Here is a 17844-nt window from a genome sequence, read left to right as displayed (position 1 = left end):
CCCAAACCCCAAACCCCAAACCCCAAACCCCAAACCCCAAACCCCTGAAATTCCATTATAAATTTATAAAGAATAAATTTATAAACTATGAGTGATAATAAGAGTTATCTAACCTTTAAACTTAAGACAAAATCTTTTGAATATTTGGAGAACATCCTAAGAGACCACTAAAAGGAGCTCTAAGAGTTAAAAGTGAAGAAAATTACCCAAGGTGCAAATTCACAAATACAGAAAATTTGAGTGGTGAAGAAAGCCATAGCAAGAATCCTTACTGTGATCAATATGAAGAAGAGAGATGAGATTAAGAGTTCTTTCTCCAGTAGAAAAAACATCAAAGAATACAATGAACAGAATAAGACTCATTACTCTCTGAACAAGGTTCCCAAAGAGCTCAAGCCAAGACTCACCTGAGCACTCAGGAAGAAAATAACCAAAAAGCAAAAAGATAAAAAATTACCAAAATAAATTAAAAAGTAACAAAGATACCCTATGAGGAACTTCGCTCTCAAATGCTAATAAATTACTCATCATATTATTCCTTTACTTATGATACTATTAATAGGGTATTTTAGTTTATCATTTTTAATATTATTTATAAGTTAAAAAATTTATAAAACTTATGCCGCATTTCCCCGATGAAATCGAATACAGTGATAAGTATTACGATGACTACTATGAATACAGACACGTTTTGCTCCCTAAGGAAATCTATAAAAAAATACCGAGGAATAAACTCTTATCAGAAACAGAGTGGCGGAGCATAGGGTAACCTAATAAGAGTACAGTAGAGCAGAGGATGGTAGCACTATGAGATTCATAAACCAGAGCCTTTTATACTCCTGTTCAGAAGACCGAAAAACTCTGACGCCAACACAGGCATGCCCCCAGTAGACTGGGTTGATCCTGGATACTAATTAACATTATTTGATCTTATTTAAGTATAATGATTATAATGGATACTTTGGATTTCAGAGAAAGAGTCAGTAAGCAGCAAGAGCATTTTCTCATGTTCTAAAATCAGCTTTTGGATTTTGAGAATAAAATCCTTTTAACAGAGTAAAATGAGTAAAGTCTGATAGTATCTGAATGTAAGTGTATACAGGGCCTAATAAACAGCACTATATATATTAGTAGTATAAGAAGACTAGAAAATTTTAGAGAATTTCCTTCCTAATAAAAATTCCCCCAAAAAAGAAGAAAATCAAAATAGCCTATAAAGTACCTTATACATATAGGAGAAACATCGATATACAAAAACAAGTAATGAGTAGAAGAATATAATCATTAATAGAGTGTTGTCTACAGGCGATGTTAACAAAATCTCCAAAAACTTTAAAATATCAAAGAAGAACATAAAAAGATGGATCCAATAAGAGAGAAGCAATATATTCAAAGAAGAGTCTAAAATTAACAACATCATATAAAGAGAGTATAGGAACTATCTAGAAGGTAATAGACACTTCACTTAGTATGAGATAAGACAAAATTTCTATTCCTACATAAAAGAGATTCTTCGGAGAGATAATATTTCCTTATCATAAAGTCTCTTCAATATCATATACGATCAATTCTAAGATAGGAATGAGAGATAAGACCTCGGCTTATTCCTGTCCTCCAATGAAGGATCTTTTAACTCCTATAAAAAATAATATCTATAATGTATTAACGACATTCTATTATCCCATCTATCTTCAGTATCATTCTAGTCACCTCAGTAGCCAGTCCAATGGAGGAAGTGTTGACCAGAGAAGGCTGCATTATTTTCTACTCTATCATATTCTCTATGACTGTTCCATTCCTCACCTTTATCCCACTCTTATTGAATCCTCTGGCATGCAAATTCCTCATCTCAGTCACTGTCTTTATTGGACTCATTCCGCAGCTATGAGCAAGAGTGAAAGGTATCACCTCCATGGCTTGGGCAAACTGCTCTATAATCCTACCGATGTTTCCCGGTTGAGTCTGAGCGAAGTCTTCCAGCTTCCGACTGAGTTCTATTTCCACTGCCCCTCCACCAGGGAGTATTCCACTGTTCTTTATTAGACATCTTATTACGCAGAGAGCATCATGGAGAGATCACTCCGCCTCATCTATGATCAAATTGGAAGAGCCTCTGATCAGAATATTAGAATTAGTTGAATTTAGGACATCGATATGGAAGCCTTTGGAGCCATCTAACAGTATAATAGTCTGGGCTATTGTGGCCTTAGTGCTAAGCTTGTCAACGGAAATGTTATCTGGATGAGCTATAGGAAGACAACCCAGGGACTAACATATGAAAGGAATCTCTGTCCTGTCTATATCCTTTATGACTAGTATGTTCTGTTTATTTAGGTAGTGGAGGGCTAAGTCATTGATGGCATCTCTGAGAATAGATTTCTATAGGATGACTATATTGATCCCTGCTTTAACTATCTGACGAATTATCTTCAGAATATATTGCCTTTCTTCTTTGAGGATTTGATCAATTTGGGAGTAGTCTGAGATGATGACATTGTTCTCCATGTTGGTCTTAGGAGAGGAGAGACAGAATTGCAAGACGGCTATTTTTGGAGAGGTGATCTTAGAGGGAAGATTTTAGGAGTTCATTGGAAGCTTATCAGGAAAGAGTACTCCCTTGTAGAGCTCTATATCGTCTAGAGTTCCTCCCAGCTTCTTGTGAATCTTGATATTGCTTAAATCAACATTTTTATCTGTTTATAGATTGGCTATGTTTTTGATGGCCTAAAGGGCTATAGGTGCTAACTCTAGAGAATTCTAAGAGATGATTTTAGACTATAAGGAGGTCTTAATGCATTGGAGGAGTTTTTCATCATCTTAGAGGTCCACAGGTATTGATAACTCATTTATTATTTCAATTGATTTTCTTTAGGCAAGAGCGAAACCTTCAGAGATAAGGGTAGGATGGATACCATATTCTAGGAGAGAGAGAGCTCCTTCAAGAAGAGAGCCAGCCAGAATTACCACTGAGGTTGTACCATCACCTGCTTCTATATCCTGGGCTTTAGAGGTTTATACGAGGAGTTTGGCAGTGGGATGGAGCACTGAGAGATTTTTAAGGATAGTCGCTCCATCATTGGTTATTATGAGCTCTCCTCTGGAGGATTAGATCATTTTGTCCATACCTTTGGGGCCGAGAGAGGTCTTCATGATATCAGCTACTGATACTGCTGCTTTGATGTTTTGGGTTCTTATGTCATCGAGTTTGGTTTACTTGTTTTGGGTATCTCCTTCCTTATTCTATTACGTGTTGTGTTCTGGCATTATAATCTTAATGTATTTAAAATATTATTAATATGTTAAAAGTATAATATAAATAATAATTATTAAATGTCTTTTAGCATGTGATTTATTTAGCCTAGAAGATAATGATTGAATAGTAACCTATAAGTTGATTCTTCACTTACATCTTTATTACTTAGCATAGATGTAGTTATTTCTTCAAATCTAATTAATAATTATTATTAACGTAAATTAAGTTCTTTAGATTACTCTATATAGGATGATATTAGACTAATTACATCATTAATCTATTATATCATAAATGATAGGGATTCTTATATGAACATTTATATCAAAATAGAATTTTCTTTAATTTATTAAAATGGTTATTTTAGTATATCATGATATTCTCTAATCTATAAATAGTTATAAAAGTATTTACATTTATTAATATCATTATCTTATAATGTGAAATCTATATTTCAAAATTATTTAAATAAATTTATGAAAATATTTTATATATCTTATCATTATTTGTTATTTTTTTATTTACTATTATTTTATAAAATTTCTTAAAGTTTTTATTGATTTTATTTATTATCTTATAATTATTAATAAATTTAAGTTACTTATTTATAATTATCATTTTCTTATTAATTAGGTTGAACATTCTTTATAAATTCATTAAATGATTAAATTTCTTCTTATGAATATTCTTAATCTATTTTTACTTAATCAATTAATGAAGATGAATATGAATTTTAAAGTTAAAAATAATAATCTAGTCTTATATAGAAATTTATATCTTTTATTTTATTGATATTTAAAAAATATTCTAATATATACTAATATTATATATACTCATATTCATTGTTATTTGTTATTTTAAATTAATTATTATTTAATTTTGTAATTTATTATTATTATTATTCTTTTGATATATTTAATTATTATAATTTTACGGAAAATGTTTCTTATTATTTATCTATTACTTATTTTAAAGTAAAATCAGTTTATTTAATTTATTAAAATTTTTATTATTTTGTTTATATTAATCCTTTTAAATTATTAAATTAATTTTAGTAATCTTTAATATTTAGTTTTGATTATTCTTAATTTTTTATTATTTAATTTTAAAAAATAAAGTTTAAATTAAATAAATTATATCAATCAAATTATATAGAACTGAAATTTTTTATATAAATTATAAATTAATTTTATATCATTTAAAATTCTAATATATTTTCTTATTTAAATTATAATAAAAAATTATCTATAAAATAAATATCAGTTTTTTATGGATAATTTTAATGATTATAAAATATATTTTCATATTATTTTATGTTATTTTCTTTAAAATTTAAAATTTTATTATCACTTATTAAAAATAATTATTTATAGTAATCCTCATTCCATAATTTATAATTAAATTAGATTTTATTTTATAACTTATTATCATTGAAATATTTTTTAATATCATATTAAAATTATTATTATTAGTAGTCTAAGTATAAATAATAATTTTATTATAATATAAATAATTTAAAATTTTTTAATAATTTAAAAAAAACTTAAAAAACTTTAAAAATTAAATCTCTAAAACTATTTAAATCATCTTAATATTATTTATAATTTTATTAATATAATTTTTTTTCATAAATTTTTCTAAATTTAATATACTCATTTTATAAATTATTATATATAAATTAAAAGTAATTTAATAACTTATTAAATAAATAATATTTTTAATAATATTTTTAATCTTATATAATATCATTAGATTAATTTATTATTTTTTTTAAAAAATCTTATATATTATTTTCTATTTCTTAATATTATATATATATTTTTTAATATTTTTAATGAATATTAATAAAATGAATTCTTTTTTAAATATTATAATCAATAAAATTAACTATAGATAAGACAAAAACAATTTATTAAAAAGGTTTTATTAATGAAATGAATTTTTATTTGAATTAATCTAATTCTAATATATCATCATTTAATAAATTTCAAAGATCATTCATGCATGATTATAAATCATTTCCAAATGTTAAATATTTAATATAATATTATTTATACTGTTATAATATATTAATTGCATATAAAAAGTCTTAATCTTTTAATTTATTATCTTAATATATTAATATAAAATATAAAAAAATATCCTATATTATATAAATAAATAATTTATTTAAAAATAAAGAGTATTTATCTTAATTATTTAAAAAATATTAATTTAATCCTTATTAATCATAGTAATATGAAGAGTTAAATTTGAAATCTATAATTTTTAATTAAGAAGATAATATATTAAATTTTAAACTATTAATATTTTTAATTGATTATAATTCAATTATATATTTATTATCTTTATTTTATAATAATATCTAATTCCTTATTTCATTTGTATTTTTTTTTTATTCATTTACTTATATTTATATAAAATCTTTTGGATATATTTTTAAAATATTACTTAAATTAATTATTTTAAAAATATTATTAAAATTAATATTATTATTCATTGAAAATTTAATTTGAAAATATTCATTAAATTTATAATCATATAAAACAGAATGAATTTAAGATCTATTTTTCTCATATATCTTTTTAATAAATTATAACTAATTTTTTTAAGAATTATTTTCTAATAAGTATATAATAGACCATATATAATAAAAATCTATTTCTTAATTAATATCATTTTATATAATTTAATTTTATTAAAATTATAATTTATTATCATCTAAAATATAGATTTATTAATTTTTATAATTTTTTTATAAAAAATTATCTTTAAATTTTAATTCAATTTTATCTAATTAATTTTAATTAAAAATTATAATTTTTAATAAAATAAAGAATTTTTGAAAGATTTCATTAATTTAATATAACATATTTTATATTTATTACATAAAACTATTTAATAAGTTAGTATCATATTCATTTTCATTATCATAAATGTTATAATGACTTTATAAAATTTATTTACAAATTTTAATTATAATTTCTTATAAAAATTTAATATTATTATCTATCTATTTATCATCTTCTTTAATATTTTAATATACTTATTATTATGTTTAAGGAGCAGAATCGTTATTTGTAAATATATCTAAAAAATAATTAATAATATTATAAATGTTATCAAATTATTATAAAGATTATTCTATGAATTTATTTAATTATTTTTTATGGTCTTCTCTTAGATCATTTTTTTATTCTAATATTTTTTAAAATATATTTTTTATTGAACAAATAAATAATAATGATAATTATAATTAATAATAATAATACTCATTATTATTAATATCTTAATAATATTTTTATATAACATCTTATAATTTTAATTCAAATAGTATAAAACTATAAAATTTATAATTTATATCTTAAATATTTGGATTCTAGAATATTTAAATATTTGGATTTAATTCTAAGAATTTATAAGTATAAAAGTGTTCTAAATATTACTTATATATTTTTTTTGTTTTTTCATATTAAATTTTAGCCTATTTTTTTATTATATCATAATCAATATCTAAATTTAAATTTATCAAATTAATTAAATCTAAATTCAATATAGTATCCTTTATATTAATATTTTATAATACAAATTTTTAATCTTTATTACGCATTATATAAAATATCATATCATATAATTAATTATTGAATTATTTATCCTCTTATATTTTATCAATATTAGTTATAAAATAAGATATCATAAATGGATATTTATATATAAATTTATAATACAATATATAGGTAGATAATTCATCATATTATTTTTTATTCAAATCATAATATATATAATGAATAAGATTAGATATAAATATTTATTCTTTTTTCATTTATAATTTATCATATAATTCATTTAATTTTATTATTAAATTACAATAAAATTAATATTCTATTTATTATTAATTTTCTAAAACCATATTTATTTAATCATTTAAAAAATCATGTAACTATTCTAAATTAATTTTTTATTAAATATATCTTATAAATAAATCATTTATAATAAAAAATAATATTTAATAATATAAGATTCCATACATATATAAATTTTTTATAATATCAATTATTTATAAAAATTAAAATCTAATAAAATCAATCACAAGATCATTATTAAATAAAATATTTTTACCTTCTATTATTTAATAATAATAATAAAAATCAATAATCTATAATTATGAAAAATCTTTTTATACTTATTTTAAAACTGCATTGTATTCTATTTATTTAGAAATTATGCTTTCAATTTTAAAATAATCAATATATATTTTTTCATTATCTTATAAAATATTTTAATAAGTATTAAAACCTAAACATAATTTATTTAAGATACTTTCATAATAAATATCAATTTATTATTCTTAACTTTTTGGGAATAATTTTCTATTAGATAATAGTTAACTTTTATTTTTATGAATTTATTTAAAATTCTTTCATGAATATGTTACTAAAGTATCATGTAAATAATAAAAAAAATTAAAAATAAAATTTAATATAATTATATTCATTGCTTTATAAAATTTATAAAAATAAACTTATAATGATAAAATTAATTAAATAAGATTATTATTTATGTTTAATAATGTATTATATATATAATTAATATTTTTATTAAATATAAATAAGAATTAATTATTCTTTAATCATTTTCTTATTGTTTAATCTATTTAATATACTTCATATAATATAATATAATATAATATAATATATCTTATACTAATATTAGAATTTATTTTCTCTTAAAAATAATATTCTTTAAGAAATTATTTATCATCCTAAAAATCTAATAAATCATTAACTTAATGTATCATAAGATATCATATTAATATTAGCCCAGATAGCTCAGTTGGGAGAGCATGAGACTGAAGATCTCAGGGTCGCTGGTTCAAGCCCGGCTTTGGGCATTTTTATACCCATAAAATTAAAAAAATGCGATTAATAAGTTATAAGATACAATATCTAGTATTTATTTAATTTTGAAGATTCAATATATTACTAATGATAAATAGATCATTAATTTATTATTTCTCTTAGTATAATAAACAGAGTTATAAAATATACTTTTACCTTAACTTTTATTGATTTGATAAATTAAGAAATTATATTTTAGATACTATAGAAATATAATAAAATAAATGATATGATTATATAACAGTATACTAGTCTTCAATTTAAATTAATAAGATAAATATTTTTAAGAGTTAATTGATTTAAAAATGTTATTGATAACATAATAATTATTAATGAGTTATTCTTAGAAGAACTACTATTCTTGAAAGGAGATTAAAATAAGAAATATATAAAGAATATACAAATGTAGTAAATATTAAAACTAAATTATAAAAAGAGTTTTTAATAGCTTTGCTAATTTTACTAAGTAATTAAATAAGGTAATAATAAAATAATTTATATTTTATAAATTTTATTACTTATATGTATTATCATAGGGGTTTGGGGTTTGGGGTTTGGGGTTTGGGGTTTGGGTTTGGGGTTTGGGGTTTGGGGTTTGGGTAATTATTTCTTATCACTCTAATCTACTCTATAAGTCTTTTATCCTTAGTAAGTATTCTTTCTTCTTCTTTTTTTCCTCTTCTAAGAGTCCTTCCAATACCTTTATCCTCTAGTCCTTCATCTTTTCTTATTTCTAAAGAATTTAAAATCCTTCATTAAACTCTTACTATTACAACTGCAACCCTTTCTATGATGAAAGCAATTAACTATTCTTACCATATAACTATTTCAAGTGAGTTTTTTACAATTCATTCTGCTCTGTTAATTGTTATATGATTTCTTCTCTTTGATTTTTTGAAATTTTCAACTTAGAACATTCTTCATTTTTCTCCTCTAACTCAAGAATGATTTTCTGTCTCTCCAAGTCTTTCTCTTCTATCTAATATCTAAGATTGTTTTATTATTGTAAGGCATCCAAATACATCTCTTTGAAAACTTCATTTTGCTGTTAATTTTATTCTCTTTCTTCTTTTTGTTTTTTTTCTTATTTTAGTTATTCTTGATGCTGTACTTTCTCTTCTAAAAAAATAGAATTTTAGAGCTGTTTTTTGTTTTCATTATTTTAGGGCTTTCTTTGCAGTGAGAACTGCTTCATATTATTACTCTATATTTTCTTATTAGTTATCTAAGAGGGATTGTTAGATGGTAATTTATTGAATAAGTAATCAAGGTTGGTCTTCTGGTGTCTTTGAGTACCTTGCACTTTTTGAACTCTATACTGAGGCTTCTTATAGAGCTTGGTATTGAAGTCCTTAGTGAAATTCTTCATTATATTAAAATTTAAAATTTTTAAATTTAATTAATCTTATTTAAGGGGTTTGGGGTTTGGGGTTTGGGGTTTGGGGTTTGGGGTTTGGGGAAGTAATCCTCTTTAATAAAGGATTCGTAAATTTTGCCATTTAAAAATATCATTTTCTATTATAGATGTATAATAGAGTTTTTTTTGTCTTCTGAGAAGCTTAGCTCCAAAAGCTCTTCTAAAAAATCTGAGCTAATTCCTTTGTCCTTTTATTCATCGATATTATTAATAACCTTTTTAACTTAAAGCTTTTTAATCTACTAAATAAAAACCTCTTTATATATCGTCTTAGAGTACTTTATAAGAGTTTAAAATATGCTAAAAAATATCATCTTGTATCCTTCTGTCATTTCATGCATTTTAATCAGGGTGAAATCTCATCAACATTCTTCTACTCTTTTTCTTAATCTCTTCCTTGCTGACTTCATATTTCTCTTCCCTTATTATCTAACAAATCATAAATCTGGAAGTAATTCAGGTCTAAGATTATTTGGCATTCTGGTAATGCTAGACACTCCTAACATCATAACTGATCAATTTAATGAAGTCAGCATTTAAGATGTCTTCTTTGCTATTTTATTAAATTAAAAATCATTATAATAATTTATTAAAAGTCGTTCTTTTATACCATCTTATATAGCTGGCCTTTTTTCTGTATGAGAGTGCTCCATTTGCCAGCTTCCAGAATCTTTCCATTTTCCATGACGATGATATTCTCAAAGAATTTCACCAAAGAAATTCTATGGCAGATTATTAATACAGTCTTCTCTTTGATGCTATTTATTATTTTGAATATTTTATTTTCGTTTTCTTAATCTAAGGCACTGGTTGGCTCATCAAAAAGCAGCACCTGAGAATTCCTATATAAATTTCTTGCTATAGCTATTCTTTGTTTCTGTCCGCCCGATAAGCTCCCCCCATTGCTTTATAAATTCTCTAAAAATTCATTTTAAAAAGATTTTATGAAATCATATGAATTTGTTTAGATGGCTGATTTCAACATTTTCTCTATATTTAATTAACCATTATACACTATGTTGTCTTATATAGTTCCTTGAAATAGTGAAGGCTCCTATTATATGAAGCCTATTAATCTTCTATATGAATATAGCTCGTAGTCAGCTATTATCTGACCGTCTAACAGTATCCTTCCTTGAGTAGGGTCATAGTATCACATTATCAGTTGTAGTATGGTGGACTTTCCCGAACCGGAATTTCCAACCAGAGCTATCTTCTCACCTATGCTAATTATGAGGTTGACTCTATTCAAGATTATATTCTAGGCCTACTAGTACTAAAAGGAGACATTTTGGAAGATTATTTTTTTTGCTTAAAAATTCATTTCATTCAATTTTTATTTACTATTAGAAAAGCCTTATTCTATATAGTCATATTCTATCAGCTGTTTTCGATTGATGATTTTTTCTATTTTTGAAATTATCTTCTTAGAGGCCTCTATATCACCCACGAAAATGAAGGCTATGCCTGCACCATAAACGCCAAATATGATAGTAAAGAGACAAACGAGAGTTTGCTATTGGTTTACTAAGTCGTATTTTTGCAGGATGAAATTCCCAAGATAAATTACTCCATAAGAGATCAGAGTCGTTATATGAGAGACAGTATGCAGAAAAGAATACAAGACTATATCCTTGATGGGCTAATGCTTCTGTAAATAAATTTGTTTTATGTATTATTATATAAAGAACTTTTCTCCTCCTATGGACTTTATCAGTCTAATATTCCTGAGCACTTCTTAAAGAGTATCCTACTTAATATCATTTTTATCATTTTGGATATTTTGGTATCAGGGATAGGCCTTCATATTAATATAGCTAGATAGAAAGATTAGAGGACAGATGAATACTATTATAAGAGACATTTGCCAGCTGAAGCTCATAGATAAAACAACAGAGAATACTATGCTGAAGATCCCTTATATAGTAGCGTTGGGAAACTTTATGTGCATCACTTGAATCTAGTCGACTTCTTACTAAAGGATATTTGATAGGTTTTACGAAGAGTTCTTCTTCTTATCGTAGAAATTCATATCTTAAAAAAGCAATTTTCTAAAAAGTAATCATTTAACATCTCTGATGTAGTTAAGGCTGATGATATTTGATAGCTTGAAGCTTATGAAATTTATGAAAAATGTCCAAATAGTTAAGGAAAAGAAGCCAACAAGGCATCCTATTAAAGGAGCCAGAATTATTCAGTTTTGCTTATTTTGCTCTTTGTTTACTTGTAGCTCTATCAGGTAGTTTATGTAGAGTCCTAGAAGGAAGCCCAAGAGGGGAAGCACTGTCCCAGATAGCACCTGAGCAACATAGTTCAATATTAATATATTTCTTTGAGTATTTAGATGATCTTTTAGCTCTATAGTTTTCTGAACTTTTATCATAGAGTTCCTTTGACTTATGTTACTATTGATCTAGTTGTACTTTGTTTAGATAGTTAACTTGTCATCCTCTAAGATATTATCCTCTTAGAGGCTCTCTTGCTATATCTAGATCTAGATCAGTCAATAGTACTCTCCTTCTTTATTGCCTATCAGCTCCTAGTGATTTCCTCTTTACTATATCTATCCATTTTTCAATAGGATAATCTAGTCAACGTCTTATATGGCTCTTAGTCAGTGCGAAATAATAATCACTGTCTTATAGATCTTAAGGTTGTCTATAGTCTTCATTAAATAATGGTCATTGGTGCCGTCTTGGGCACTTGTAGCCTCATCGAAGATGTACACCGAGGATTTCTTGACCAAAGATCTTGCTATAGAAATTCTTTATTTTTAGCCTCCTGATAGATTCCCTCCATTGTTGCCTACGAAGTATTTATCTCCCTCTTAAAGGCTATCTATGAACTGGACTAAATTAGATTTTTAGTAAATTTTTCTGAGGGCTTTTTTGGTGATCTTTTTGCTATTTCCTATGAGAATATTTTCTCTAATAGTCTTAGAGAAGATGGTCGAGTTCTGGAAGACGATGCCGATGATTTTCCTCAGTCTTCAAATTTTGTAGGTTTGAATGTCTTAGCTGTTAAGCAAGATGCTACCTTGCTAGGGCGAATAGAATCTTAGTAAAAGCTGGCTTATTGTTGACTTTCCGCTACCAGACTCTCCTATGAGGGCGACTTTTTCACCTGGCTGAATCACAAAAGAAATATTTTTTAAGATGATATTGTTAGGTTGATTGGGATAGAAGAAAGTGACATTTTTGAATTCTATTTTATAACCTTTTTGGAAGATTTTTTAGCAAATTTTATCTTTGATTTATTTGTCTATTTATTATCCTTAGTTTTGCTGATTTATAAAAGAAAGAAGAGAGTCTTTTTCATGATCGAACTCTTTAATTTTATCGTAGCTTGTGTTATTGTTGGTGTCATCAAATATTGTTTAGTTGTTAGCTTTCTATCTCCCCTGTATTAGAGAGTAGTATTGACTTCAGTAGTGTTTAATGCTATTTCTTTGTAAATGACGGATATCTAAAGAATACTACTGTTTTGTGATTTCTTTCTTTTCCTCTTTTTTTCATTTTTTTCATTTTTTTCATTTTTTCACTTTTTAAAATATTTTTTTAACTCTTCCTCCTATTCAGCTATATACTGTCTTTTAATAGTAATTTCATTATCTTATTATTCGTACTCTCTAAGCATATTAACTGAATTTTGGGCATTTTTTATAATTTTAAAAATTGGCAAAATCTGCCCTATGGAAAACAGAGAATTTATCACACTTTAAAAAATGATGAAAATCTCTTATATCTAGTACTGTTTTCCGCTGTTATGATTTAATACATTAAAATACATATAAAGAAAGCCGAAAAGAAACATGAGACTATACTGTAGTAGGATAGAGCCATTAATCAGTCCAAACCAAACTCCGGCCCTATTAACTATCTTCTCTAGCTCTTTCTAAGTTCTGCATATGATCTCCTAATACTTCTTATATGTGAAGCTTTCTCCTATTAAAGATTTTATGACCTTTATCATCTGGAAGCTTTCCTAAGTCAAAGAGGACAAATTCATAGTCACCTGCTATTGATTGTTTATTCCTCTTTAAACCTCTCAGTAATACTACACTATGAAACCCACCAATATAGGCGTCACTAAGATTATATTGAAAGTGTATAAAAAGCCAAAATAAAAAGATACGCCAAATCCAGAGAAGAAAATTCCCAGCTGTTAAAAAAGAAAAAATAATTTCCTCTAAAAAAGCGTCTCGTATTGCTGTATGAGATGCTGACTTAAGTTGTAGAGCTGGGCTAAATCTCTTTAGTCGTACCAGTGAATTTTCTTCGTGATCAGAGTGTTAAACAGTCAAATTTTATATTCAAAGATTTGCTCACTGTTGATCAGAGTCCAGAAAATCTAAATAATAAAAATTGATAAGAAAACACTCCCTGCAAAGATCACTATATTTCTTATAAGAGGAATGTTATCTTATAAAATGTTCGTCCTGTCTTCTGCCCGTTACAAGGAGTTGATAAACTATCCGGTGAAGATGGCAACACTAGGCACTGAAATTCCCTGTAAAAAAGATAAAAGAGAAATTAGAGATATTATTATCTTCTGCTTTCAAGTAAATAGCAAAAAGACCTAAGGATTGAATAGCTCCTTAAAACCTTATATAAACTATCATACTTTACTTTACATTATAATATTAAAATTATTTTAATTAATTTTCTGAGTGAGCCACTCTAGGGGCTCTTGTACTCCTGTCTTCTTCACTATAGAGCACATGAAGAGCTTCACTTCCTTCCCATATAGTCTCTCTTTGATCTAGTCGCCAAATTGGCCCTGCTCGACTAACTCAAACTTACTCATCAAAACATCTTAACTGACTGCCATTTGCTTATCTATTTTATTGCCTAATAAGACTATGGGAATATCTGGAAGGTCATCATTTTATAAAATTTCTTCGAGCTCTTTTTTGCTCTCTTAAAATCTCTCTTAGTCAGAGCTATCTATGACATAGATAATTCCTTATATGTCTATGAAGTGCTCTTTCCATATCTTTCTCATAGCTAAATGTCCTCCCAAATCAAATGCCTTTATATTGACATTCTTTATTTGGATGCTCTCCGAGCTGAGGTGCTTGGTGGGATTAAGCTGCGTTATCCTCCCCGTGGAGAGCAGAGTCAGCAGGGTAGACTTCCCTGCGTTATCCAAGCCAAGAAGATAATTTTTGCGTTCTTCTTAAAGAGACCAATTCGCTGTAATAAATTCTTAAAAAAATCCACTAAGAAATTCATTTATAAATATAATGTATTTTAATTAAAGCCTTTTTATGGGGTTTGGGGTTTGGGGTTTGGGGGAGTTTTATTTTGTCTATTTTTAGTGTGTTCTACATAGAGAATCTATCGCCTATAAAAAGCTTTATCAAAGAAGACTTTACTATGCAGGAGCTACTTCAGAGTCTTTCCGAGAATTCATTTTTCAAGGCACTTGGAAGGACAGGAAAAAGAGCATATAAAAAACCTTATAGTATTTAGTAACAACAGGGGAGGGGCCTATGTGGACTTCTTCCAAATAAAGGACAATCAAGGCTATGATATTTTTAATATCTTAAGAGAGGGAAGGAAGGTTAATTTCCTAGTGAATATCCTCATGTTCTAAAATAAGGGAGATGATGATGATAATATTATATACAGGATACAAGAGATAGTTAAAGTAGCTCATGATGAGAAGAAATTCACCATTCACTAAATCGTTTAGAATTAGAGATATATTAAAAAAAGAAAGTAGCCAGTTCGTAAGGTAATTAGTCTGTGATTTTCAGTTCGATTTGGATTTTTAAATAGATAAATTTAAAGAGACCAAGATACTATAAGATTTACTGATAAAAATAAATTTCAGAGGAGAGCAGAAGGATTGCTAAATGGATCTCAATTTCCAGTTTTCAATTCAATGAGAAGATTTACTACAAGACTGGCTTGCAGATTTTTTTTATAGCGCTTTTCTTCACTTTGGCTGATTTGCTGATTTTCAAGCTGCTTTGATGAAGTTCCAAAATTTTGGTTTATTCATTAAAGGATAGAGCTTGTTGTACTGGGCCGGTCTCGGCTTCTACAACCTGCTTGCTGTTTTGTGTATTTTTTGATATGATATAAAATATACGATTTTCTCTTATTTCTCACCACTGATCATTATTCTGAGTTTATTTATGAATTTGAATATCCTCACCAAAGTGATGAATCTGATAGTGCTTTAGGATCTTCCTGATAGCACTGAAGAGACCATGCCATCAGCCTATCACTGAGAGCTCAACAAAGTCCACTGGCTGACTTTTTTCGTGAACTTCTTCTGCTCTCTGTATGGCTTCACCGACAGGCTGACTCTTCTCCCTTTTGTCATTTTGCCGATTTTTTACATTTTCCAATTGTATTAGCATTTCGTAATAAATTCGAGAATATATCCCAACCAGTTTCATAATTTTTATTTCGTCTTTAATTGATTTGGGTTTTTGGTTTTTTAATAAGATTCTAATAGATTTTGTAATTGATTAAGGAAATCTTTACAAAATGAACCTCCTTTTATATCATGATATTCAATGCCTTGGTTTTTTTTATTTTGCTTGCAGCTTTGGTAATCCATCAAAGGGCCGAGGATTTTCCTGAAAAGATTCTTCAAATAGAAAAAACTTCGATTACTTTATAGAGCTAGGAGAGGTCTCCAAAGAAGACCAGAGCGAACTCTGTCCCATATGCTTCTCTGTGCTGAAAGATGAGGAAGATGACTACCAGGAAATCGATGAGAATTTCTTAGAGATGATTTCTGAGCTGAATTTGGAGACCGGAAAAAATATAATGAAAACACCTTGCAATCACTTATACCACCAGTCATGCCTTATAAGACAGATGCAGTTTAAGATGAGTTGCGCAGTCTGTCGCTCTAAGCTCCCAACTATTATATAATAAATTACTCTTCTATGTTTTGGTACTTCGTTATCAGTTGTATGAAGTCTGTCTTACTTATTCCTTAGCTCTTCTCAACTAACATGCCGTAAATCTCTCTTCCTTTATTGAGAAATTTATGGTCATCGGTTAGCTGAGCTATGTCTTTGATGATCAAAAGAAAATTCTCTTCTCGGCAGAGCTGTTCACTTTAGAGGTTGTTATTCTACCATATGGAATCTACTAGCTCTTGTATATCTTGCTTCTTCATAGTATAATATTATATAATATATAATGTTAAGGAGATGTTTTCTCTTAGATGTAGAATAAGATAACTATAAGGGACGCTATAAGACAAGGCATGGTGGAGGAGATGAAGAGGGATTCTCAGGTCATAAATCTTAGGAGAGGAGGTGGCCTAGTACCAGGGAGCCTACAAGGTAAGCAAGGGTATGCTGGAGATGTTTGGATAAGAGAGAGTGATAGACACTCCTATAACAGAGAATGGTTTCACAGGCATGGCTATAGGTGCCTCCTACCTGCACCTCAGACCCATAGTGGAGTATATGACTTGGAACTTTGCCTTATAAGCCATGAGTCATCTATACAACTCTGCTGCAAAGACTTTCTATATGTCAGGAGGAGACATCTCGGTCCCCATTGTCTTCAGGGGACTGAATGGTCCGGCTGCCTCGGTAGCTGCCCAGCACTCTCAGTGTCTCGCTTAGCATTTAGGGAATGTACCAGGGCTTATAGTAGTGGCCCCTTATGATGCCTACGACTGCAAAGGACTAATAAAGTCAGCTATAAGGAATAATAATCCCGTGTGCTATTTGGAGAATGAGCTTATGTATTCGTAGACCTTTGATATTGCTGAGGATTTTTGGTAGGAGGACTTCATGGTTCCTATAGGGAAGCTAAGATAGAGAAGGAGGGTAAGGACTGCACTGTGGTATGTTTTTTCACGTATGGTTGGCATAGTCTTATAAGCTTAGAAAATCCTATAAGAATAAGGAATAGAGATAGAGGTGGTGAATTTGAGGACAATAAAACCTCTGGATCGTACGACTATAATAAACAGCGTGATAAAGACTCATAGATTAGTTACTGTAGAGGATGGCTATCCGTTTTGTGGTGTGGGTGCTGAGGTAGTCTCTACTGTGATGGAAAGTCCTGCTTTTGATTACCTGGATGCCAGAGTGGAGAGGGTTACTGCCTGGGATGTTCCTCTTTCCTATGCTTAGAATTTGGAGAGAGCCACTCTGCCTCAGATAGAAAATGTAATAAAGGCAGTATAGAAGACTCTTATAGGAACTAAATAATATTTTATAAATAACTATTAATTATATAAAGGGGTTTGGGGTTTGGGGTTTGGGGTTTGGGGTTTGGGGTTTGGGGTTTGGG

The 17844-nt window shown here is 27.5% G+C and overlaps 2 protein-coding genes and 1 non-coding gene across 3 annotated transcripts; 2 read left to right on the top strand and 1 right to left on the bottom strand.

Annotated features, from left to right (window-relative positions):
• Nucleotides 1–1662: 1662 nt before the first annotated feature.
• LOC133645539 (T-complex protein 1 subunit delta-like) lies at nucleotides 1663–3264 on the bottom strand. The gene is given in 3 exon segments (XM_062040378.1): nucleotides 1663–3021; nucleotides 3112–3190; nucleotides 3248–3264. Coding segments are annotated over 3 exon segments (1455 nt in total).
• Nucleotides 3265–8068: 4804 nt separating this feature from the next.
• trnaf-gaa (transfer RNA phenylalanine (anticodon GAA)) lies at nucleotides 8069–8141 on the top strand. Its single transcript has one exon. It is a non-coding gene; the product is annotated as a tRNA-Phe (tRNA).
• A 6480-nt stretch (nucleotides 8142–14621) lies between these two features.
• Nucleotides 14622–17738, top strand: LOC133645538 (uncharacterized). The gene is given in 3 exon segments (XM_062040377.1): nucleotides 14622–14693; nucleotides 16766–16837; nucleotides 16839–17738. Coding segments are annotated over 3 exon segments (1044 nt in total).
• Nucleotides 17739–17844: the final 106 nt, after the last annotated feature.

Source organism: Entelurus aequoreus, unplaced genomic scaffold (assembly GCF_033978785.1).
Source record: "Entelurus aequoreus isolate RoL-2023_Sb unplaced genomic scaffold, RoL_Eaeq_v1.1 HiC_scaffold_442, whole genome shotgun sequence".
NCBI classification, from domain to species: Eukaryota; Metazoa; Chordata; class Actinopteri; order Syngnathiformes; family Syngnathidae; genus Entelurus; species Entelurus aequoreus.
The sequence above is the reverse complement of the archived record's forward strand: the minus strand, read 5'-3'. Positions and strand labels throughout refer to the sequence as shown.